At 38.1% G+C, this 23846-nt stretch overlaps 2 protein-coding genes across 2 annotated transcripts in view; one reads left to right on the top strand and one right to left on the bottom strand.

Moving 5' to 3' along the window:
- LOC131780881 (histamine H2 receptor) overlaps nt 1-11707 on the top strand; it is a 37079-nt gene extending 25372 nt beyond the window's left edge. Inside the window, 2 exon segments of the mRNA XM_059097481.2 lie at nt 9403-10772; nt 10775-11707. Coding sequence (XP_058953464.2) covers nt 10007-10772; nt 10775-11022 — 1014 coding nt within the window. The 5' untranslated portion in view covers nt 9403-10006 and the 3' untranslated portion in view covers nt 11023-11707.
- Nucleotides 11708-12919: 1212 nt separating this feature from the next.
- Nucleotides 12920-23832, bottom strand: LOC131780882 (heat shock 70 kDa protein 14-B). Its single transcript, XM_059097490.2, has 17 exons — nt 23746-23832; nt 23589-23669; nt 22246-22328; nt 21755-21803; nt 21070-21175; nt 20630-20720; nt 19437-19510; nt 18909-18939; nt 18256-18417; nt 17927-18082; nt 17316-17418; nt 16663-16791; nt 16498-16578; nt 16036-16134; nt 15528-15602; nt 14192-14262; nt 12920-13409 (listed from the first exon to the last, which is right to left on the bottom strand). Exons 1-17 carry the CDS (start codon nt 23803-23805, stop codon nt 13331-13333), a joined length of 1530 nt encoding a protein of 509 aa, XP_058953473.1. The 5' UTR covers nt 23806-23832; the 3' UTR covers nt 12920-13330.
- Nucleotides 23833-23846: the final 14 nt, after the last annotated feature.

The raw sequence follows: 23846 nt of genomic DNA, 5'->3' as shown, positions 1-23846 counted from the left end.
AGAGAACAGTATGGAATATGCATACTGATGTTAGGGTGTAAGGTGTTAAATGCGCCAGTTATCTTTATCACGATAGTCTGCAAATTATGTTCCTTATTTGTAGCGCATTTAGATTCCAGCTCTCTTATTTTAATCGGCTTCTTACCAAGTAACAACCTATTTATATCGATATTGCTTATGTATATAATTACACCACGGGCCTGTTGATAGCTGAAGTCATAACTCTTTGAACAAGTTGTAACTACTGACGCCCAGGAGTGCTGAGTTTCTTGGGATGTCGTGTTAAACCCCGTAATTAATCTCTTGTGGAAGTTCAGGTCGTAGCTGGATGTTCGTCTTTGAATTTTACTCTGCTATACCTAAAGATTGACTTTTCATTGGTCAAACACAGGGAAAATTGGACCTCGTCCATAAACAGCTAAAGTGGGTGCAGCTGAAAACATCTTTTTTTTCGCCGTGGCATGAGTGGTCCTTAAGACTTTACAAACTTAAAGTGACCTTTTAGCATCGACTAGCTTTTAAGTGTTCGTAAAAACCCTAACAATTTCAGTTTTTCCCTTGTAGATCTCTTATCAGAGAGTAGCCTCACAGATCAAGAAAGGCGGGTAGGTTCCTTAAACATCCAAGTACTCTAATTTTGAAGGCATCCCCACCTGAACACCCAACTCTCAGTTTTAAAACTTCACGTGTATGATCCAAGTCAACCAAATAAGGGAAAGATAACATGTAAACCTGAATTACTTGATCACTCCAACAAACCGGATGTACTTATTGTGAGTCGTAGATAGGGAACTCCCTTCACTAAGGTCGCGTTTTTAACGTACCACGTAATTAAGGTCTCCACCGTAATAATTTACGAAACATCCAGAAGGTGAACCCGCGCCGGGCTTCCGAGGTGCATTTAGCGTGTCTGGTGTCGGTTAGCACGTCATGTAGACCATTACTTTCCTTTGCTGCATTTTGATATAAAGCCTTAGAGGAAAGATTTATCATTTTTTCGCTTTTCCTCTGACAAGGAAGATACAAATATGCATTTAAACCGAGAGAAGACAAACTACTCAGAAAAAAAATGTAAACCACGTGACAACTGGTGAGAAAACATTAAGTGAAAAAGTTACCCAATTATTATTATTTTTTATATTTTTCTAATCATGATTTCTTTCTGACACTGGTCTTCGTTAGTAGGTTAACAGATCATAGTTCATTGTTTTGACGTTTTTTACATGTAGATTGACAAAGCTTTTTTGTATTCCAACTATATCTTTGTACTCCCGCAAGATTCACAACTCAAAATTAAGGCCTTTGCCAAAACGACTCAGATCTTTTCTGAAGAGAATATCCCTGTGTCCCATAAAAAAAATTGCACTTATTCGGTCTAGTGTGGGATAACTAATACGATACGTTTTCACTACTCATTCTTGAAGTCCTAAAGCTCTTTTCCGTTTTTTTTACTGAGTGGTTTTTATTAATCTTTGGCGAACACCCGGATCCTCTATGGTTATTGAAATCATCGCGAGTTAAGACTTATCAAAATATCCTCACACTTTATCTTTCTATAAAAGCACTGAAACGAGATTGTTTCATCAAGTCTTGAAGAGGCCGTACAATCCTTGAGGATCCTAGTTGGGAGATTTTGAAAGCAAGAGCGCACTTCTTACCTCAAGAGAAAACACTTAGCGCTGAGTGTTTAATTAAAAGCCGTGTTGATTTATTGGGGCGTGGTTTTTTATTTAACCTAACAGAGGGTACAACGGCCTTAATCACGATAGTATTTGTCTGTTTACAATGGCACCGTGTCACGCTTTTCCAAAGAACTAATGTTGTCTCCAAGCAACTATTAAGGAGGCATTCGGGCAATGTTTTATTGCATTTTGATAACACAATTCGCTTTTTAAAAATTAGATTTTTTTCTTGCGGCAAATAACTTCAGCGGTCAAAAGTTCCTATGTTTCGAACCGCCTGAGGCAAGCACTTGGCTTGAGCCTTAAACTGACAGCGGGTTTCTCAACTCTCGACTTTAAAAGGAAGGCATAATAAAATTTCTTCGGGAAGATTTAATCAGCCGAGGCGCACAAAATAGGTAAAACATCGGCAACATTTCAAATAATACAAAGTTCCTCATACTCAGAGGAAGTGGGAAGGAGCTGAGTGAGTAAATTCATTTAGGTTTTATGGCAGCACTAGCTAAAGGGCGAATATGGTGGGTTAACCGTGACTTTTATTTAAATCAATTTGACCTGTATCATATCTCTTCAATTTACATTCTTTTCCCCTTTATCGACTTTTCTTCATGTCCTTTGTCTGGTTTATTTCTGACGCTATTTGAGACATTGTGGATTGGAATAAAGTCGATAGCTTTCTCATTAAAATTTCGAGGTTATTCATGCGAGATAACTTGGCTTTTAGATCCGCGGAATTCACAGCATGTAAGAAGGCTAAGCTTTCGATGTTCAAAACAGCATTCGTCCGTCGCAATAGTGTAAATAAATGTTTTACGGATGCATATAAAGTGCCTTCTTAAGTAGGCCATTAGTTTGGTTTGTGGGTACCGTACGGAGTCGAGCAGAACTTTTCGGGGTTAATAGCGATGTTGTATTTCTTGCTTTTTGGTTTTTCAAATTTCGCGCATACTTTAACTGACGAAAAGTTTACTTGGTAAGAATCCGATTAAGTAAGAGAGCTGAAATCTCAATGCAGCTAACAAATAAGGAACATAATTTGCAGACTATCGTGGAGAAAAGATAACTGGCGCACTTTACACCTTAACACCCTAACATCAGTATGCATAATTCTCCATACTGTTCTCTATACATATCTTTTAGGGTGCTGACAAGAGAATTTGTTGGAGCAATCAAGAGTTCCTTCCTAACTGTTGATCTTTATCCTTTTATTCTCGTGAGGACTGCTATCAGAGGTTAATAAGATTACAGCACATTCTGTCTTTAGGACAAAAATTTCGTGCATGAGGGTGGGTAACGGGCGCGGAGTCATAAACATAATAACACGTACAACCGAACAGTTCCGAGTTTCAGACAGCAAGCTCGCTCGGCGTCGTTGTGCGTGTTCTCGATCAGGGCTTGTCGTATATCAGGGATAAAAAGTAAAAGTACTTTTACCAATGTTAGTCATATCACCGTGGAACTACTCAATGATGTAAATGAAGTACTATTAATTAAGAAACACGATTGTAACCAGCTTATTAGATTGTTGATGGATGAATAAACTGAGACAGAATATATAAAGCAATTTAAGAATGAGTGTCGCCCGCTACAAGCATTCATGACAAGGCCTGTCACAATTTACAATGCTCTTTAACTTTCTTTCCTTCAAGCCGGCAAAGCTGAAGTCCATAACAGTTTCAGATTAAACGTCACGTATTTATGTTCCACATCGTCCAAAAAAGGAGAAAAAAGCTCTAATCTGATCAGTTAAAGAAAAACTTCTAAGTAAATTTGCAAGTTAAAATTACAATCACGAATTGTATCCTTGTTGCTGGGTAACTGGTGACTGGTCCATAAGGGTACCCACAAGCTATAATGCCCCAGTAACAAGGCCTCCGAAGCGCTCCAATTACCTAGGTGCAGTCATAAACTAGGCAGCCAGGGCAGACGGTAGATGTTGATCACATCTCAGCAACATTATCGTGAACTGTCCAAGTTTTTATTCTGCATGAGGTGATTCTTATTTTTTTCTGACTTGTACAAGAAATGATCCCTTCTAAGGCCGTCACAGAGTATATTATTATCTAGGGTCAATCGAGAAACAGATATACTAGTGTCTATTAACTCGATTGATCCGCGTCAAAATAATTGCGAGCCCGTTGCGCCTCTCTGACAGTCTTCTTCCAAACTGACTGTTTTCCATTAAAAAAGAACAGCTTAGGGAAATAAATCGGAAGTTTTTGACTAAGCACTCAATCAAGTTATCTTTCGTCGTTTTGTCGTTCTGCTGATCCATTTCTCTTCAAAATGACTAGAAAGAAACTCATGGTTTTTGCCCTTCGTGTGGGTTAATAAGTTTCCTCCGCATACAGCTGAACAACAAGTAGAGTTGAAGTGCCGTGCTATTCTGTTCCTTTTTTAACCCAGCTGTGGCTTCCAATTTCCTGCCCGACGGCACCCTTTTTATCCGGCAGCATAATTATGATCGAAACTTATCGCAAAAAAATTTGGCCTGTAACTTTTAATTGTAGGATGTGTAGCCGTCTCGTCCCCCCTGCCTCCCATACTGCCTCCTGCTAATTGACAATGACTCGCTTGGGTCATCTTCGTTTCTCTCTCTCCTTACTTTTTAAACCCCTTCAAACTTGCTCTCAATGCTTAAATTAAACTTCTTTCTACGAGCAGTCGACGCACAAGTCAGCGCCCACACGGTCCTAATCACTACGTCCCGCACTCTGGCCTCCGTCTAGGCGAACGTTCGTTATTATGTCACTGGTGAATATTGACGACTTTAGTAAATGTTTCGCGACTGAATCAACTCTGGATCATCGTCTTAACTCTTAGAACTGGTGAAGCAACGATTCAAATACAAATTCACCACACTCCATCCTCTAGCTCGGACGTGACCGCGCTTCACGCTCGGCATTCATCTTCTCCTAGCAAAGCTAGCGCCGCATTCTTTCGTGTCATCCTTTCAATAAAACAGTGAGTGATCAATTTGTGGGCCCCTCGGAATTTCTTATCTGTCCAAGTGGCAATAATTTTGGCAGCTCATTGATAAAATTTGATCAACTCGAACGGTGTTTTGTTACACTTGGCGCACGGGAGGACGCACTCGTGAAAGAACATACAACCTGTCGATGAAATTCGAGGCTTTCCAGACTGAATTACCCCTTGGGCAAACATAAAGGCCTCTACAAAGAATCGCCAATCGGAAAAGCACAAGTTTAAAATTTAAATTTAACCCTGAGCTTCGTAACTTAAAAAGAATTCCGCAGTTGACAGGAAAATGACTCAATTGGGGTAAATGCGTCTGGAAAAACACACAAAAAAAGGTGACACCGACGGACCCAGTTTTTATTAAATATCAAGTGAGGGCTCGCCCAACAATAAATGAAACACATTAGGAGCTGTCGTATTTTTTTTTGCCGACATCCATTACTTGCGTAAAGACTAAGCAAAACAAGATGCTCTTTGGTATTATTATTTAATCCTGTAGACATACCGGGGGACGCGCCCTTAAAAGCCGGAAGATGTCCTTATTGAATGCACATTTTTCGCCAAATGGGTTTAGTCCCGCACATCAGCAAAATCCGTGCTCATTGATAATTTGTTTCTGAGTTTTAATGATATTTTGATGCAAATGAACTGATCGCAAAGGAATGAAAAAAGGAAAACAGGAAACCCACAACCAAAACAAAACACACAACAAAAACACTTGGGAAAGAGCAATGAAACACCCAATACTCAGTTATTACAATTAAATGATTATTGTGTTTCCGCATTAGACTCTTCATAACTTTTATAACTCAAACTGTGAGATTACAACTTGTTGACCTCACACACAACACGCAAAAAATTAGTCAACAAAGAAAAAAGGCCCAGAATAGCAAGGAAAGCAATCTTAATCGTATAACAACTTTTATCCTCCCCCCCCGAAAAAAAGTTTCCAAAATATGGTGCCCAATCGCACCAGAAGATTCTAATTACCTAGGGGTAAAAAAAGTCCAAAGCGTTTAGTCAATGAGGTGACAACGAATTTCACATTCTCGTCAGCTCACAACCTCGTTTCTGAGTAAAATTTATCACAGCTACAATATTATTATTCATAAATGGAGCAGTTTCTAAACGCCCAACAAGCTCAAAAAAGTGGCTGTAAAATCCATGAGATACAAAAACGGCGGAACACAAAACACAAAATCGGGTTAAAAATGAACAAAACAATCCCTGAAGAAGTCTTTAATTGTAACTTTCATTTTTCTGTGATTGTTCTGCGCAGATCCCACCCCAGTCTTGTTGAAGGGTAAAACTGGGTGATCTCAGCACCTGATTGACTCATTCGATTACTTGATAAATCACCGGCAACCCTTTCTTCGATAATTCCCTCGACTAACTCATTTGAATGCCTCTGCCAGTTTGTTTGGATACGGTTGACATGAAAAGTTTGTCGAAATTCATCTTGCTAATTGTCACGAGAAGGTTACCAGGGGATGGCAAAAGGGAAACCAGTAAACTAAAATTAATTCTCAGAGGTAAAAGCTTATGTTTCTATACGATTTTATTTAATGGTTGGCGACCGCCGAAAAACTGAAGAGCCTTCGTTGTGAGCTAAAGTTAGAACCTCAGGTAGGTCTCCAATTCATCCATATAGAGCAATTTCCAAAGGTATTTGACGAGTGGTCTTTGACATAAACCCCTCGCTATCCACTCAACCAATTAGATTCGATTGCGACTTGCTCACAGACGTTTTCCCTGCGTTTAGCGCTTGGGTGGCAGGTGCGTTTAGTTCTTTCAATTGTTATTGGCTCATGGACTTGATAACGTGTGAAATACACGTCACATAGTTCATTATCATTTCAAAGTGTGTGATTCCCTGATTTATGTACTTTTTTCTTCTTAGTAGTGACTGTTTAAGTTTGCTAAGCTTACTGACAGTTTCCCATAACCAGGTCTTGTCTCACTAGACAGTCGAGCGTACTTGTCGATCCCTAAGGCTAAAATTTACTACGCTGAAAGAAAATATTTCATCAGTAACAAGGAAAAAGTCAACAGCGACGATTCATGTAGCACACTTGTCTGTAGCATGATATCGCGCAACATTGCTACTGCGTTTTATGCCTTCCTCACCTCTTGCTCTTTTTTCCCTTCATCATCTCACCAGACCTTATCAATGTCGTGGAGAACTTTGATCAACCTATATATACATATATAAAGAATAAGAATGTTTAAAATATATAAAAATTATTTTAGAGTAAGATTATTTTGGGTTAACAGTTTTATTCATCAACGTATTTTTTTTTTGGTTCATTTAGTGTTATTCATCATGTATGAGTGGTTTGTTTAAAGGTTTGGGTATTCTTTCATTAACTTACTCATCTTATCAGTTTAATTCATGGTCACATCTGTAGTCAGAGATACCTATGATCATCATCATCATAAAGTTAGGCGTTAGCTGAGTCTTTCTTTAATAGACCAAAAACTTTCTCCACTGATAATTACAACTAGGTCATTAGACGGGACTAATGTTTGGACGAACGCTAGTTTGGGGACCAATTAGTCTTGCTCTCAAATTGAGCTGTGAAAGGGAAGGCAAAGATTTTATTAGTTTATTTAATGCCATAGAGTGCTTTCAGCCGGCTTACCCCCGGAATAAAGAACCTCAGTTAATTGTAGGCTGTGGAAATCTCACACTTTATATCTCCGAGTTGCATTTTGAATAATTTCCAGATCTCATTAAAACTTAGTTCCTTCCATTACTTTGTCTTTTTTCAAACCCTTTGTTTCCCTGTTTTTCATCTTAAGATTTCCGATTCGTACACTTATACTACCTTAAACTTAACTTTTTTCACACAAGTTTAGGCAAACGGTTTCCTTTATTCCTTGTTCGGTTGTTTCTTGGTCAGAGGACCTTTTTTCATTATCGGTTCAAAGAAAACTACATTTTTGTTTCGATTACAAACACTTCGGGACTTCTTTGATCTAGGCAGTCCTGACCAGTTAAACCCACCTGCCTATGCATAACCACACATGTTCAATGCAGCAAAGAAAATTCTAATTGACTTCATCACCTTCAATATAGGTAACCTTGAGTTGTAACAGTGGTAAAAGTCGTAAGAGTAGTGAAGAGTTGCAAGTGAACGATTAAAAGATCGTTGATATGTTGTCAGAGAGAACCACCCCCCTTCCCCTTCGGTCCCGCCCCAACCTTAGAGACAACTTAGATCTGTTTGGTAAAATATTTCTTTATTTGAGCAAGAACAGTACCTGCTCTTCGTTTAAGGCCGGTCACGCGAACATCTTAGCGTCATTTCGCTACCGTTAGAGGATAAGCTCTTGGTCTCCTTCGGCGACAAAGGCTCTTTCTCACACAGAACTATCTCGACAATTTTAATACTACATGACGCCACTACTTGACTCCACATCAAGAATTACCGATGTTCAATTCTAACTCATCTGTCTCGGCTGTATCTGCTAATCGCCGAGAAAATCACGATATCTTGTTCGTTTCCTTCGACAAGAAAAGTTACGCTAAAAAATGAGGAAACCTCAAAATATTTGTTTGACAAAGTTAATTATAAAAAGGCAAAAGCGGAAGAATGTATACAAAAGGAAAGGGTATGACAAATAGCGATCAAGAAATTTGAATGATATAAGCTTATTATTATAAGACGCAGAAACTGTGATTAAAAGTTTCTAAGGTTCAATTGTAAATGCTTACCGAGCCAAAGTTTACCTGACTAAACCGCAAATCATTCCCTGAAATGCAAAACAAAGCAAAAGTCTTTGCAGTCTTTTCAGAGATTTGGGATGGGATAATTTAGCAGTTTCCTAGATCAACAGTTTCGTTCAGCATCTGTACTTGTTTGTTACTTTAGACATTCCTCTGAAGGAAAGAAAATTTTCGCAATCTATGAAATCCAATCCGAAGGCTGAGATAAATTTGATAATTCCCTTTTAATGAATTTACCACAAACTCGTTCTTTTCGTGCGTTTAATGGTTTAAAAATATATCTTCCGAGTCTTTTTCCGGTTTAACTGAACACATCTCAGCGCGATTAAAGAGTGAGTCAGGTTAGAGTTCATCGTATGTGATCATCAGATAAACTGGAGATAATTCTATTTGACATTAATTTGTGCAGTTTCAAAGCAACAGCAAAGATCGCAACCATTTATCCCAAACGAAAATGTTGCGCTTATCTCTTCAACTTTGCGCGTGTGCGACTAACTACTCTCGCATGTCCAAGTCAGAACGGCATAATATCGAGATTTAGCCAAGCCTAAGAGCGTGACTCCAGTTGGTTTATTTTAAAGCCCTTCAGTTTATCAGAACTCGTCAGTGGCTGTTGAAGAGTTTATTCACGAAAATTAAGGGGACACTCATTTATTAAACAATGAGAGGGTTATCATCTTTTTGTAGCTTATTTATGTTATATGCTTTTGTTTAAGTTTAACAACGAAATCGAAAAGGCTCGTATGATCGCTTGATGTTGAGAATCTCGATCCGAAGATCAAAGGTTTCAATCCAAAGGCGCAAAAATGATTTAATAAAGTAACCTTCACTTGTTAAACAGCGTAGGGACCTCTTTGAAGTTTACTTAGGGATTAAACAAGTTTAACGCTTTATTGTCCTCATCAATTTATTCTGAGTTTGTAGCTGCTGATTTGTTTCTTGCGCGTCACTAAGCCCAGAAAAATGAAATGATTTTTGTTGTTTTTTTCCTCTATTTTTTTTTCTTTTTAGATCATTTTTGATCTGATACATCTTAACTTTACCCGGCAACGAAAACACAAGAGCGCATCGACTTGAGCTGCAAAAATCGGAAGAGGTTAGTTGCAGTCCGGCACTAGGTGTGGAACATCCTGGTGAGCTCTCTTTGACTCTGACACTAATCAAACATTGTGACAAGACGCCTCATCATCACGTACTCTATCTCCATAATCAAAGACATTGATATGAACATGTCAAACAGTTAATTTAAAAACCAAAGGAGCGCAAACCATCAAGCGGAGTGTTTACACAGACTACAGCTATATTATTTTCATTTGAAAAGCCGTGCTTAATCTAGCGGAAGGTCACTTTGTAGGAACAAGGTGACTTGTACACGTCGCAAACAATTAGAGATAACCGATCATCAACGCTTGGCATTTAGGATCACGAAAAAGAACCCTGATAAAGTAAGAGTAATCCATACTACTTGATAACAGCCTCGTCGCAAGAACCAGGGAAACGGAAAAGACAACTGGCCCTCATTACGAAAAGGTTAAGACGCTGAAAAATTCAAGTTCAGCTTTCTTTGGGTGTGTAAGGAAGTTTATAGGATCCATAAGGCCTGACGCTGTCAAAAATGGACTACAACAACACAACACGCTCACCAAACGTAACTTACCCTGGGATAGGCACAACTTTTCCTCCTTCTGATAAACTCTTTCGATTTCTCGTCGCTTCTCTGATAATCATCGTCATCACTGGTAGTGTCTGTGGAAACTTACTCGTTTGCCTAGCTATTGGACTTAACAAACGCCTTCGAAAGACAACCAACTACTTCATTTTCTCCTTGGCCATCTCTGATCTCTTGACTGCATTGTTTTCCATGCCTTTCGACGTGGAAGGTGACTTTACGCAACATCAGTGGAGCAAAGGTGAGTTCATGTGCAACTTCAGGGTGTTTATGTACCTCATCGCCGCGCCGACTTCAATACTGAACTTGATGGCGGTCAGCTTGGACAGGTTTTTTGCCATTAGCTGGCCGCTGAAATATTGCACCGTGATAAATCCCAAAATAGCCTTGCTGGTCATAGCTGTAATATGGCTGTACACCCTACTATTCACGACCGTAGGAATGGTTTGCTGGCCGTATTACGAGCACAGTGTGGTGAACGGTCAATGTTTCTTCAACATTGACCCGTATTACTCAGCGGTTAATTCGGCTGTTAATTTCATTTTACCAACTGTGATTATGTGTGTGATTTATTTCAACATTTACACGATTGCTCGAAAACATGCTAAGCGAATCGCTAAGCAAGAGGCGAGTTTTCCAACGGTGTTGTCCTGTTCCAACGAAGACTCAGGAGCCATAACATCAGAGAAGAAACGCATTTCAAAGAACATTAAGCGGCTAAGACTATCGCTATCATTGTGTCCACTTTTCTACTGTGCTGGATGCCGCTGACTCTAACCTCGATGATCGTTGTGTTTTGCGGCAAAAAGTGTCTTGTGGGAATCAATCTGCAACTGTGGAGGGTATTCCTTGTGTTGGCATACACGAATTCGGCAATGAATCCTATTTTGTATTCTTTCTTCAACAAAGAGTTCCGCGAATCGTTTCTAAAGCTATTTAAACTACAGTTTAGATTTCGCTAGAGCTGCTTGCCTAAGCTATGTAAATATCGGTTGTAGCGAACTTAACACAACAAGTAAATGAAATAGTAACCATAAGCAGACTCTTCTTAAGAATCAATGGTAAAAGAGCGCCTTTCAGCCGCGCCGCATTGTCAAATGTGCAGTTAGCCACCAAAAAAACGCTAAGTTATGTAAGGTAAGAGGCGCTTGGTTAACAAATTGGAGGAAACAATATGTACATAAAGAATACGGAAGAGTAAAATAAATAACAAAGTTATTAAGTCTCGAGAGAAGGTCACGATACGTGAAAGAGTGAGACAGCATGTATTACTTCCGGTAAAGATTGAAGAGGATAGAGATCTTGTTAAAAGATCACTTTTAGTGCTGGAAATACGCTCTGCTTGGTTAAGTTACCTTTATCTAGGTTGACTTCAATTGTTTTATTTAAACGATGTGTTAAAATGTAAATTAATAAACTTCATAAATCCATTCCGCGGTCTGTTTGTTAAATATTATCATAAAGGGAGTTGGCTAGATCACGGCAAGTCCGTAAAATAGAAAGCTGAGCCGTCGTTTCAAATAAACAGAGCAAAAAGTAAATTACAACTGAATTTTAAACATATCGAAACCATAACTTTTTTGCAAATTTGCAACTTGGTAAAATGACTTGTGATAAGTTGTGGCTTGCTGTCAAAGAAATTACATTCCTAAAGGTCGAAAAACATTTCAAACCCGAAAGAGAAATCGGGCTCGGTTATTACAAAAAGACTCCCCTATTATCAAAAGGAAATTTTTGTGTGCAAGGTATTTCTGTTCTATAGAAAGTCACATAGCATTGTTTGAATTTCCGACGAGTTACTTACTCGGCCATAATTTTGACCACACTACCACCACCAAATGCAAGAGATATTACACCTTACGATGTGCTATGTTGTCTTTTAACCATTAAAAACTTTCACTAGAGGACTATTACTCGTTTTAAATGCGTTACACGTGTTTACAAGTACCTTTCACAGGTTAAGTATCATTGTATAACTTACAATAGGAGATGGAACATTATATTTTCGAGTGGCGCTTGGGCAGAAATTTTCCTTGGCTACTCAAGTTATCATCTCAATCAAGTTTAACAGGTTTTTTTCGGCTATGAACCAAGGCTAGAATCCTTGTTACAAAAGTATTCAATAAATGAATAATAATAATCTCAAAAACAATACCTGGGAGAAATTCCTCTTTGAGCACTCTTGGGAGTGAAAGGATCAGGAGGTGCCGATTTTTTTGCCACCCACTTGGAGCACAACCCAGCCCCAGAAAGGAAGATTTTTTTGCGCGAAACGAAGAGCATCCATCTCTTAAACGTGTACGAAGTACTCTATATTTTTGACTTCGCGTAAAAGAGAAAACGCACAAAATTACATCTAACTGCACAGACCTTGGACCAGCCATTTCAAGGTAACAACCTGATATAACGCTAAGTATTCGTTGATAACAATCACTAGTAATAAATCAACCATTTGTCGTCAACACTGATCTCGAAAGTGATCTATAGAAACATCATCCATTGAGTCCTCAACAAACATTGACGTTAAGCTACGTTGGAAGTACTCTGATGCTCAATTTTTGACTGTAAAACTTCACGAAAATACGTATGCACATTTAAGACCACGAATACTCGTACTTTTCTGCACCTGAAACTAGAAAGACAACTTGACAAGCCAAGATTAAAGATGGCGCAGATAGAGAGTCGAGTCAAATTTTGCGAAACCACTTACGCAATAGTCAAAATCTGCGCAATTTTGGCCATGACAAAGATCAAGTTCAAGTTTTCTCCCCTGGCAAATCTTTGTCGAGGTTTAGTTGGAAAAATGACCAAGCCATAAAGAGTCTCAGAATCCTTTTTCTAAGGATTCAAATAAATTAGAACATTTTTTTCCTTGCTGGAATTCTAAAAACTATTACCAGTGTTGTTGTTTCTCTTCTTTTCGCTCTGCCCTTTTGTTCTCAGGTTCTAAACAACCGCGCCCTGACATTTTCATTGGTCTGCTTGCAGCAAGTTTTTACGGGGATTTATTTTGAGAAATTCTTTTTCGATTTAGCGAGAACATCTTCTGCAACCCTCGCACAATGTTCATGCTTTAAAATAGTTCACCCCAGGTTGAACGGCTTATCTGGAAAAAATTCCCCGCCATGTGTAGAACCAGATTATCGCAGTAACTGATTAAGATAAGCAAAGTATTAAAAAATAACATAAAATCCATCACGTTCTTCACAACATTCCAATCAAGTTAGCTCGATAGTAGGATTTTATTGAATTTCGCCACGTACGACCTAATCAAGTGCAGCAGTCAATATTGATGTCAGCAGACTTCTCAGATGTCTTTTCCATCAAATGAATGTGCAACGATCCATCTCTGTAAAATTTAGAAAAAGACAGAGTTCACGCTCAAAATGTTTCACGCATAAATAAACAACAACAAATTCTGTGTAGCAAACTACATTTGCATGAAACATCTGTTTGTGACTTTTCCTCAAATATTTAACCACTAAACTTGGCCAATAGAACAAGGAAAAGCGGGTCAATACTTGAAAAAAGGTGTATTACCCCATTGCCCACAATCTTCAAATGCTTCAAACTGTTCGGTCCAAAGCCGATTTTTACGATTACGCAGGTCAGTATGCGAGCCGTTAAGAGTGAACGCAGAGCAAGCGACCTCTGATACAATTGCTCCCAAGGGACTCTTATTTCGCTTGCACTCTGCACAATGACCTGAGTCATTCATGTTGCACATTATAGATGTTAGGAAAGAGAACAGGGTTTCCAGAAATGGACGAGGCCGTTCCATCAACATCAGTTAGGGAGTCATCATACACTAAAATAAGGGTGTGACAAGTGTATCTTCAATGTGTTTTGTGAACAAACTCAACTAAAATGTTTTCCATAGCCTCAGCAGAGAAGGACTAAAAGCCCAGAAGTGATATTTGCTATGCCAATGCAACACAATAATGTAGTCCAACCCCGACAGCACCACATTTGACTGAAACCCGAACCAAGCAGGAACAGGACTTGAGAGTGTCTTGTTCGAGGCAATAAACAAGGATGATAATCAGAATTCACATGAGCGCCAATTGAAGGTTTGAACTGAAAAAAAAAAGAAAGAAAAAAATCGCTATTTGGCTTGCAACCAAACCTCACCTTCTAATGTGAAAGGTCCCTATAATTTCTGCTTGCCCTTTTGCCATGGGTGGTATATCTTCAAGAACTACCTGTGGCGATAATAAGAGAACGATATTTATCGTGAGTTTTGATTTTGGTGCTGGGAAATAAGGGCCTACATTTATACTACGACAACGGTATAAAACGCATGTCGACTGCGTTTTGTAAAACTAAAACGAAAATTATCATTGTACAACGGCCAATCCGAAGAGAGGAAATTATAACAAGGACCAATCAAAATTCAAAGTGAAAGTAAATTTCCCGAAGTGCTGGAAACTTGAGTGATCACGCCATGATTGGTTTGAATCGTGCATCTATTTAGCTTAGAGAGTATGGTGACTTTTCTATATCAATCACAGATCTAAGTAAGGCAAAGCCAATGCAAGTAAGATTCAATGAGATGTCGCTAAAATATGATATGCAAAAGAAAAAACTCAGAGATGACTCCACCAAGTCTTGATCATGATTTGCCTTATGCCTCTGCCATGACCCAGTTGCGACTTAAACACGTGTTGGACACCCCTTGGATACGTGTTGAGCACGCCTTGGACCTGACCTAGTTACCATTGTCTCATGACTTTCAAGACTCGTTTTCTGACATTATTGGATCACGAACTTGAATGCACAAAGCGATAACAAATGCGTCATTACATGAACACGACTAGGCTACGACATGGCAACGACGCTTAACCACGTCATGATCACAACACACACACCATTTAGTCACCACTTGTTCACGACTTGGTCAGGGCTTTTTTTCATGACTTGTTGTAGGTCAGGTAGATGGCGTCACGAATTTGCGACATAATCACGACATGGCACAGGCAAGGTAGCGAATGAGCCTCGCAAAGTGATGACATGCTCGCCAATTTTTAAAAACATTGTCAACATATGATCACCTCCTCGTTACCAAAGGTAGCGACTTTTTTAATGATTTTCTCTGTGACTGTATTACTCCTTTAAGTGATTAGCTATTTAACAAGCAAACTGATAATACAGAGTATCACTAAGAGAATTAAATGACAAGTCAAAGCGGTAATGATCTTCCTTGCAGGTAATAATCGTGGCCCTGATGGCAAACGGATCTTTACTCGTCATCTGTGCCCCTTTATTTTCTCTTACTATTAGTCGTACCCGCTCACCAACGAAAATTGTGTCAGTTTCGCTAGCGTCCATACCAGTGAGTGCGAAATAGCGACGGTGATTAAATTTGATTTCTTGAGTTAAAACCTCAAGTTGTCGTCTGCCAGATAGCACCCTGATTAAGACTTAAAGCAAACCAAATTACCTAGCCAGGAGCATGCTATCCACTCACCTTAGCTACAAGAGTCTTTCCAGCATTGTTAGCCATGTCGTCATCCTCTTCATATACAGATAAGCAAACAGTCTCCTACAGAAAGAAACAGGGCATCATCGCAAGGGATTCCGACTGAACTTTCAACCAACTAAGAATAAAGCCTTCTACTCAACTACTTTTCTGAACCCTTTAACTCCCAAGATCTGATTGTTAATTTTCCCCTCTAGCTGCTACACCTTTCCTTCTAAATTAGTTATGAGAATTTGGTGTTAGATCAAGATAACAACTTCTACCTGATAAGGTTTGAGTATTCTCATTACTGGATTGCTGGATAATGTATATATATTATAGGGAGAAGCTACACGTTAATCGCGTCTGGAATTTAAAGGATTAATACACCTTTCGGTTTGATGCTATTAACGTCTGGGAGTGTAAGACAAAAACCGGTCTTAAACGTCTCCAAACAGTATTTTAAAAACCATATGACCAGATATGAAGAGAGTAAGGAAGGAAAAGAAAATCAAACCTGATTGTCCACAGAGGTTGTGAAATTGTGTGTTTTTCGTAGCGGTATGGGAGAGTGCTTGGGGATAATTGGACACAGACGGGCCTCTGCCTCTTCGAGCTGTAAAAAAAATCACGCGAAAATGTTAAGGATCACACAAATAGAGGAAATGATGAATGGAAATCACAACACAAGAATAGCTGAGTGGCAGATTGCGACAGTCTCACGGCATTAAGCGCATATCGCACAACGCAAATTCAAAGCACAGCGAAAGAAATTCAGCATTTGGGTCAACCAGTCTTGAATTTCCTCAGAACCACGATGCTAAATCTGTGAAACATCGGGTTTATAAAATCCAGGGTCAGGGTCAAGAGTCTGCTGCATCATCTTCACTGTATTTTGCAGGCAACTGGTATGCCGCCTGCTGACTATTATCATGATCGTTTTGCTGCCTGTGGAAGCCAAGCCAACTGCTCTACTTACCATCACACTAATAGCCTTTGACGTGCATTCCGCCTCTATATCATCATTTATCTGTTCTTCTCTTCCTTGAAGTAACGACGCCTTTAAAAGTCACCAAAAAAAGAGAAGATAATTACAATCTCTTTGGTGAAGGGGATTACGCTACATTGGGTCAGATTTTATTACCTGTATAGCAGCACCATATGCCAACACACTGTCTGGATCAATTGTCTGACAAACTTCTTTTTCTGCAAAATACTCTTGAACAAGCTGCTTGATTTTAGGAATACGTGTGGAGCCACCTACCAAAACAACCTGTAAAAGAAAATTAATAAGTTACCTTTTCAGGGGTCAAGAAAGTACATTATCATGCAGAATTCGTTCTTTCACAATCAAATAGAAACCACCGCACTATTGAGACTTGAGTCCAGAGGCCGAGTAGTGGGGAGGACTCTCACATTAAAAATTGGTGATCATGAAGAACAGCTCCCTGAAAAAAACCTGTCAGCCGACCGATGGCCAAAAGGTCACCGACAGGCTACTGACAGGCCGCCGACAGGCTACCGACAGGCTACCAATTGGCGACATATCGAGGATTAAGGTCCAAAACAAAACTTCGACTGAACTGTAAATATCCGCTAAATGTTGAACTTAAGTAAACTGCATACGTTGAATCACTTCTGAAATGAGTAGCTACCGCAATTTAACGACAACATTTCTGTAGGCCTACAGTTTTTCAGGAAGAAGTTCTAAGCAATTACCCAACGATGACGAGGAATATTTGAAATAAAAAAGAGTTGAAATTATCATGGTACTTCAAAATTTGCCAGTAATCATACCTGATCTATGTTGTTTCTACTGATATTTGCTGTGGAAAGAACTCGGTCGATGGAGGAAAGACTTTGTTGGAATAAACTCCAACAGAGGGATTCAAACCGAGCTCTGTAAGGAAACAAATAAAAAAGTTGATGTACTGCAGTTTTACTACAGAGCTCCAAGCTGAGAACTATTTTGTCAGTATAACAAATAGGAAAAAAAATTGGCGATCAAATTTCCAGCTTAGGAAGCCAAATTTTGCCTTTTTCTTCTTTGCTGTCTAAGTATTTAGCTTTAGGATTATGAATTTTCTGTTGTAAAAAGGAAACTTTGGAAAAGTGGAGCTTGGAGCTCTGTTTTAGGTGATGTTCAACGGGGAAATTTAGGAGAAAACACGGTTAATGATCCATTTTTTTTTAATTTTCGACACAGCTCTTAAACTGATATTCTATTTCCTTTAATTTCGTCTAACAATAAGAGTAAACTCCATCAAAGACTAGCTCCAATTTATGCTTAACAAATGAAAAATTAAACCAAGTTGTAACTTTAATCGTGGATAAGTATAAACCACCTTATTGGACAACTGGCCCTTTGTCTTACAAAGACAAAATGACTATGCGTCACTTTTCAATACCTGGATACTTTGGTGTTCATGTCAATCCCTTCACAGAGTGACTCGATGGCACAAGTTGCTGTATCCCTGGATGACAGAATATGTTTACAGTTCTCTGCACTGGCCCTTAGTTTGGCCATTGCTCTGGTATTGCTTCTGACATCTAGTTTCCACTGTCTGCAATAAAATAAAAAAACATGAATTACAATTTTCTGAGCACAAAATAGGTAGTATGGCAGCTGGCAAATCTAGTATGAATCAACTTGCTGTGAATCAAAACATTTGCAATCGGTTCAAATTATCTTTGCAAACCTAAGCCACTATTTTCTATGAGCAAAAAGAACAGAAACCTTTGAAACTCTGCAGCAAGATGATGTGCAAGTAACTCATCAAATTTTCTTCCACCCAAGGCTGTGTCACTTTCTGTTGCTATCACTCTGTACATTCCACCATTGACAACCAAAACAGTGACATCAAGAGTAGTTCCTCCAAGTCTATAAACAAGTACCCTCCTGGTGATATAAAGCAGTGCACAAATCTGAACAATGATTTTACAAATTAAAGCTTTACATCAGAAAATCAATTTATGGATTGAAAATAATGCCATCTTGCCAAAGTTTTTATTTAAGTTACTATTAAAATAGGCATCTATGTCAATTTTTGAAAATACAGATCAATTCACAGTAATGAAATTATACTTGCTTTCAGCTACCTCACTCTTAAGATATTTTAGATACTACTGTGACAGTAAAAAATTGAAAAGGCATTTACTATCAAAAAGAAGGAAAATCAAAAGTTTGCTTTTTTCAAAAGAGTTTCCAAGTGAACCTATTATGTTTATGTTTGGTCTTTTTTTATATACACCATATCCCCACTCCCACATGTATCTGATAAAACAGAGAACATAATAAAAAAAAACACCCTGTGATAATACATCTGACTAGCATTTTTAAAAGAAAACAGACCCTTCTACAGCTGTCATATTTGATAAACATCATCATACCTTAATGAGGTGCGATCATTTTGTCCAATGTCTGTTAAGGGAGAGTAAAAGCTAAAGTTTATAAATTGTTATTTTTAAAAGATAGCTATAAAAATGACAACTCAGTAAATGAAAAGCCTTGATAAAAAATGAGAACTTTTCATTTCGTAAGTAACTTATTGATTGAAATGGCTTTTACAGTCAACTTACAGAATAAAATATCACTTCTAATTATTAAAATATAATATCCAAAATCACTATTGCTAGTTTCTGTAAAAGGTACATCTAAACCCACCAAAAAATGCTTAGAGATACCCACAATAAATTTGCATTCCATTGAGGAGGGGAGGGAAGCTACATATCAGTAATTACTCATGGGTGAACAAGTACCCTAACACCACTAAGCTTTCAACAGTTTTCTTACCCTGAATTGAGATTTATAAGGACAGAGCACATTAAGCATTCTTCCACTAATAGTAGAACACCACTGCTGGGCAGTGAATGTCATTTGACCCATGATCACTGAAAAAAAATTCCTGTTCACTTTACCATAGGCCAGTGCTGCTGCCGCTGGTTGACTTATAACACGAAGCACATCAAAGCCAGCATCTTCTGCAGCCTCTCTAAAAAAAAAATGTCATACAACTGGTTCAATACCACATGTAACAAACTGCAATAAACTGCTGCTTATACGCCCTGGCTGATACAACCTCATAAGGGGTTTTAGGAGGGCTTATAAACTGAGGGCCTTAAATCCAAGGGGACCTATATCCTGAATAAAAAAAGTGCTTTGAAATGAGCTACAGCAGTGCTGATCATGATACATCTACTGTTTTTTTAAATTAAGATTCAAAATGTCATTATATGCCCCTATTGATTGAGTGGGAGGGCCAGACAAGAAAATATTTTGCTCCAGGTCATGACAGATGGACTTCACTGTACTTGGTCTGTGCTTCATAACCAAGATCCAAATATTTTCCTGTCTCACCCAACCAAACTGAGTCAATAAGCATTTTTTCATATGACCACTAGATGTTGAAAATTTCAGGTACATGCAGCAACAAAACCCCCCCAAAAATTCTGCAATTAAAACTCTTTTTTTGGAAGTTAGAACAAGAAACTCCCTATTTTTTGAAACATGCTCCTTTTTTCTCATTTCTGTTTTCCATCAAGTTTTGCAACAAAGTAATGTGAGTGCAGCAAGACTGGATGGCTTTTTCAGGAGCAGCTCACGTCAACACTTCCCACCCTTTACATGTTAGCTTTCACTAAGGTTTTTTGGGATTGCATTAAGTTGAAGCAATACTAGCAGTAAAGCATTGAAAAATTACTTTAAAGGTGTTTTATAATAAAGTTTTAGTTAATTTACACAAGAGTTGACTATTAAAAAGAAGTAATATATTAATTGTTCTACAAAATTTTTTTAAAGGTTCTGTTTGAAGGAAAAGCTTGAAAAGGGGGGTGTTATATATGGGGGTAGGGGGTGCAGTTATGATCAGATGTATCTTTTGTTTACAGGTATATGGGCCAATAGCCAGGAGAGGTGGTTGGGAGCTTATAAGTAAGGGGGGAGGGAGGAGGGGGGCCTATAAGCTGCAGTTTACATTATACATTTAAAGTTGTACAAGCACAGCATAAAATCTAAACAATTTCAGTGGATGTGAATATGTGCACGTCATCTAATGCCATACAATTTTAGAACTTCTATCTTGGATCTTGAAATTAAGAGTTGATTAATTCACCTGATCTCTGTTTTCTGTTCATTGCTAAAGTGTAAAGGTGCAGTGATAACAGCTTCTTCAATGTCATTTCCACCATTAGCCTGAGAAATTTCTGTGCAAATAAAAAAGTCTCTAAACTCAAATTGTCACAGACATGCAATAAAAGTGATCAAACACTTCAATATGAAGTTAAAGTCCCCACTCAAGTAAGGAGATAAGGCCAACCAAGGATAATCAATTCTTGTGAGAAAAATGACAAAATTATAACTAATGTACACAGGATTTCACGTCAAGGCATTTACATCTAAAGCACTTTGCCCATTGATCAATTTATATTTCATAATATTGAGCTAGGACTTGTGCCTTCATTATAAGTTTATGATACTACTGTAGTATATTCAGTATGATTGTGTGTCGAGTTTGAACATCAACTGATTTTATCATCAACAACTGTGACCTACCTAAAAGTTTCTCAAAAATCATCTTGATAACTTCTTTAGGAGAAAACAGAGTGGGTTTTTCATTCAGCTGGACTTCATAAAAGGGCTTTCCATCTTTATCAACAATCTGATGACAAATTCAAAAGTAGTAGAACTTCCAACAGAATTATCTCAACTCTCATTTTGAAAATTCCACTACAGAGCAACTTACATCAAAAGATGTTTACTGAAAACCCTTGTATGGAATCAAGTTGTAACACCAGCAGTCTGCTAGCAGATAATTCAACTCAGATTTCTCCGTAGTTGGGGTTATTCTGGTTCAGTTGCAGCTGTGTCTTTTTTTTTAAGCTATATGGAAAACACCATATTCTGGATTTCAAGACAAACCCACTTGCTGAAAGCCTCAAAGATCACAATCTCCTCAACTATTGCACATTTTCAGGAACTACAATGTTCACCCATGCAGTATACAAAATTGAAAATATTTCAAATTTCTATCAATTACAAATGAAATGAACTGAAATTTGAATACAGTCAGGCCTCAAACAAGTGGATACCCTATGCCTAGGAAGCATTCACAGGTCTTAAATGAAAGGTTTATATGTTCCTACATTTAACCACATCTTAGTGTGTTCTCAGGTGAGGCATCACTCCATAGGAGATGTTTATTGGAGGAGAGTCTCTGTTTAATTTTTCAGTTATTTACCTTACAACCAGAATCTTGAACCTCTTGATGAACTGTATCATCAGAAAACCTGGAGTTGTAGTCATCAAATATTCATTCAAAACTATACATGATCATGCTATACTAATAATAATTATAGCAGTCTGTAATCATAAAATGCACATGACTAAGGAATTTCCTTAAAAATTCAGTGATTCACTTGTTTTTGAAACCACTTCATGTGAAAATGCAATTTTTACATTATGTTTTCTCTTCCTGAAAATAAATATTATTATGCTGTACAAAATCTTGTTCCCTTCTACCAGAGAGCTGCCCCCCATAAACACATACTATGAAATTGAATGAAAATATTGAGGTTATTTCTCACACCACATCTGATTCTGGCTGTCTTCACTTGTGGTACCTCTTATCACTGCATTGAGAATTTAACAGATAAAAGGATTACTCTACTAGTTTATTCTTAAACCTGCGACTATTGTGCTCAAAATAAGGGAGAACAATGAGATTCTCACCTCAATCCAATTATTTTGCATGCTCTTGCCATGGTATTCTTTGAATTGCGAATAAGCCCTTGCTTAGCTGGAAGACCAATTGCCTAGAAGATAAAATCTCACATTATGAGGTATAAATATCACCAGAATTCTAACGTAAGGAAATTCCAAGAAAGTATCAATTCAGCATGATGGCTAAGAGTGGATATCATCTGAGTCTCCTCACTCCATTTGTTTAAGCTAAAAATATCCTTGATAAATTAGTGTACTATAGGAAATGTACCAAAAAATCTTAGTTTCACAGGAAAGCCCTAACTATATATACAACAGAATCCTACTAACTTGAACTTGAACAGAATGCAATTTCCCATGGATTAATGACCCCATTTTATCAGTTGTTTACGATCAGCTAACTCAAACTAGGTTAACTTGAACTAATTCCCCCTTAGCTCAAATTTGTTTTTACTTTCCCTTTGCTCAATTTTGGGAGCTTGAGTTAGAGGGGTTGTACTGTAGTTTTAAGTGAACTCATGGTATCACTGTGGGGGGTCAAAAACGAGTATTCTTGGTTTACTCTCATTGTAGTACACTCCTCCTTCTTGACAAACAAATACATGTTTCTTGATTCACTGAACTGAATATCATCTCATATGTCTCAAAAATGATGCAAACTAAACTAAACTAAAGCATCTCCTCTAGGCTCTTAACTGGCAATCATATGAATCTTTCTGAGATAACAAAAATACTTTCATACTCTCTGTAATGGCAGGAATGAAATGGAAATTGAGATTAGGATTTACATCAAGGAGGGCTTATGTGTGAATAACAAGAGTACTTTTTGTTTTCTCATAGATGAGAATTGGACAGGTGTAAATATTCTGAATTACACTGACATTTCTATAGGTCTAAAAGAAGGGTGCAAGGTAAAGGAAACTTGACTACTTATCTCTACAATGAAGTGTAAAATTTGACTGGGAACAAACAGGATAGCTTACTATTGGTTGTATTGTGGTTATTGGGATTTTCTCGGTCACCCAAAAGTGGTGACAAATTTCCTTTAAGCTGTAGCGAGAAAGGAACCACACTTGCTGAAATATTTTTCTTGAAACCTTGCAGCTCACTCTGGCAGCCTCACTGAAACCATCAGAGCCTCAGGTTGCGAGCAAGCCTTTCTCGCATCCCTATTTTTGACCTGTTCCTTATTTCAATTTAACTAGCAAAGATGGAATAATCTATCTAATAAACGGGAATCATGACAAACACAGACAGAAATGGTTAGCGAAAATCACTTCCCTCTCGAATCACTCGTTTCTCTGTTTCTTAATCTTAATGGGATACTGTTTTTTCAGGGTAGCAATACCAACCTTGTCTTTTCCAGAATACGCGACGAGAGCTGGAGTGACTCTGTCCCCTGCATCATTCGCTATAATATCCGTCCTTCCAGCCTTGGATGAATAACATAGAAATTAGCTCAAAGGCTCCATTAAACATTTAAACATCTTCAAGACAGGAAATTCTCACCTTGTGGATAGCTAATGATGCGCTGGTATTCCCTAAATATACACCAACCACAGCCGCCATGTTTATTATATGTGAATGAAAAAACCTGAAAACCACTCTAG

Source organism: Pocillopora verrucosa, chromosome 1 (assembly GCF_036669915.1).
Source record: "Pocillopora verrucosa isolate sample1 chromosome 1, ASM3666991v2, whole genome shotgun sequence".
Lineage (NCBI taxonomy): Eukaryota > Metazoa > Cnidaria > Anthozoa > Scleractinia > Pocilloporidae > Pocillopora > Pocillopora verrucosa.
This window is presented reverse-complemented; position numbering and strand designations above follow the sequence as displayed.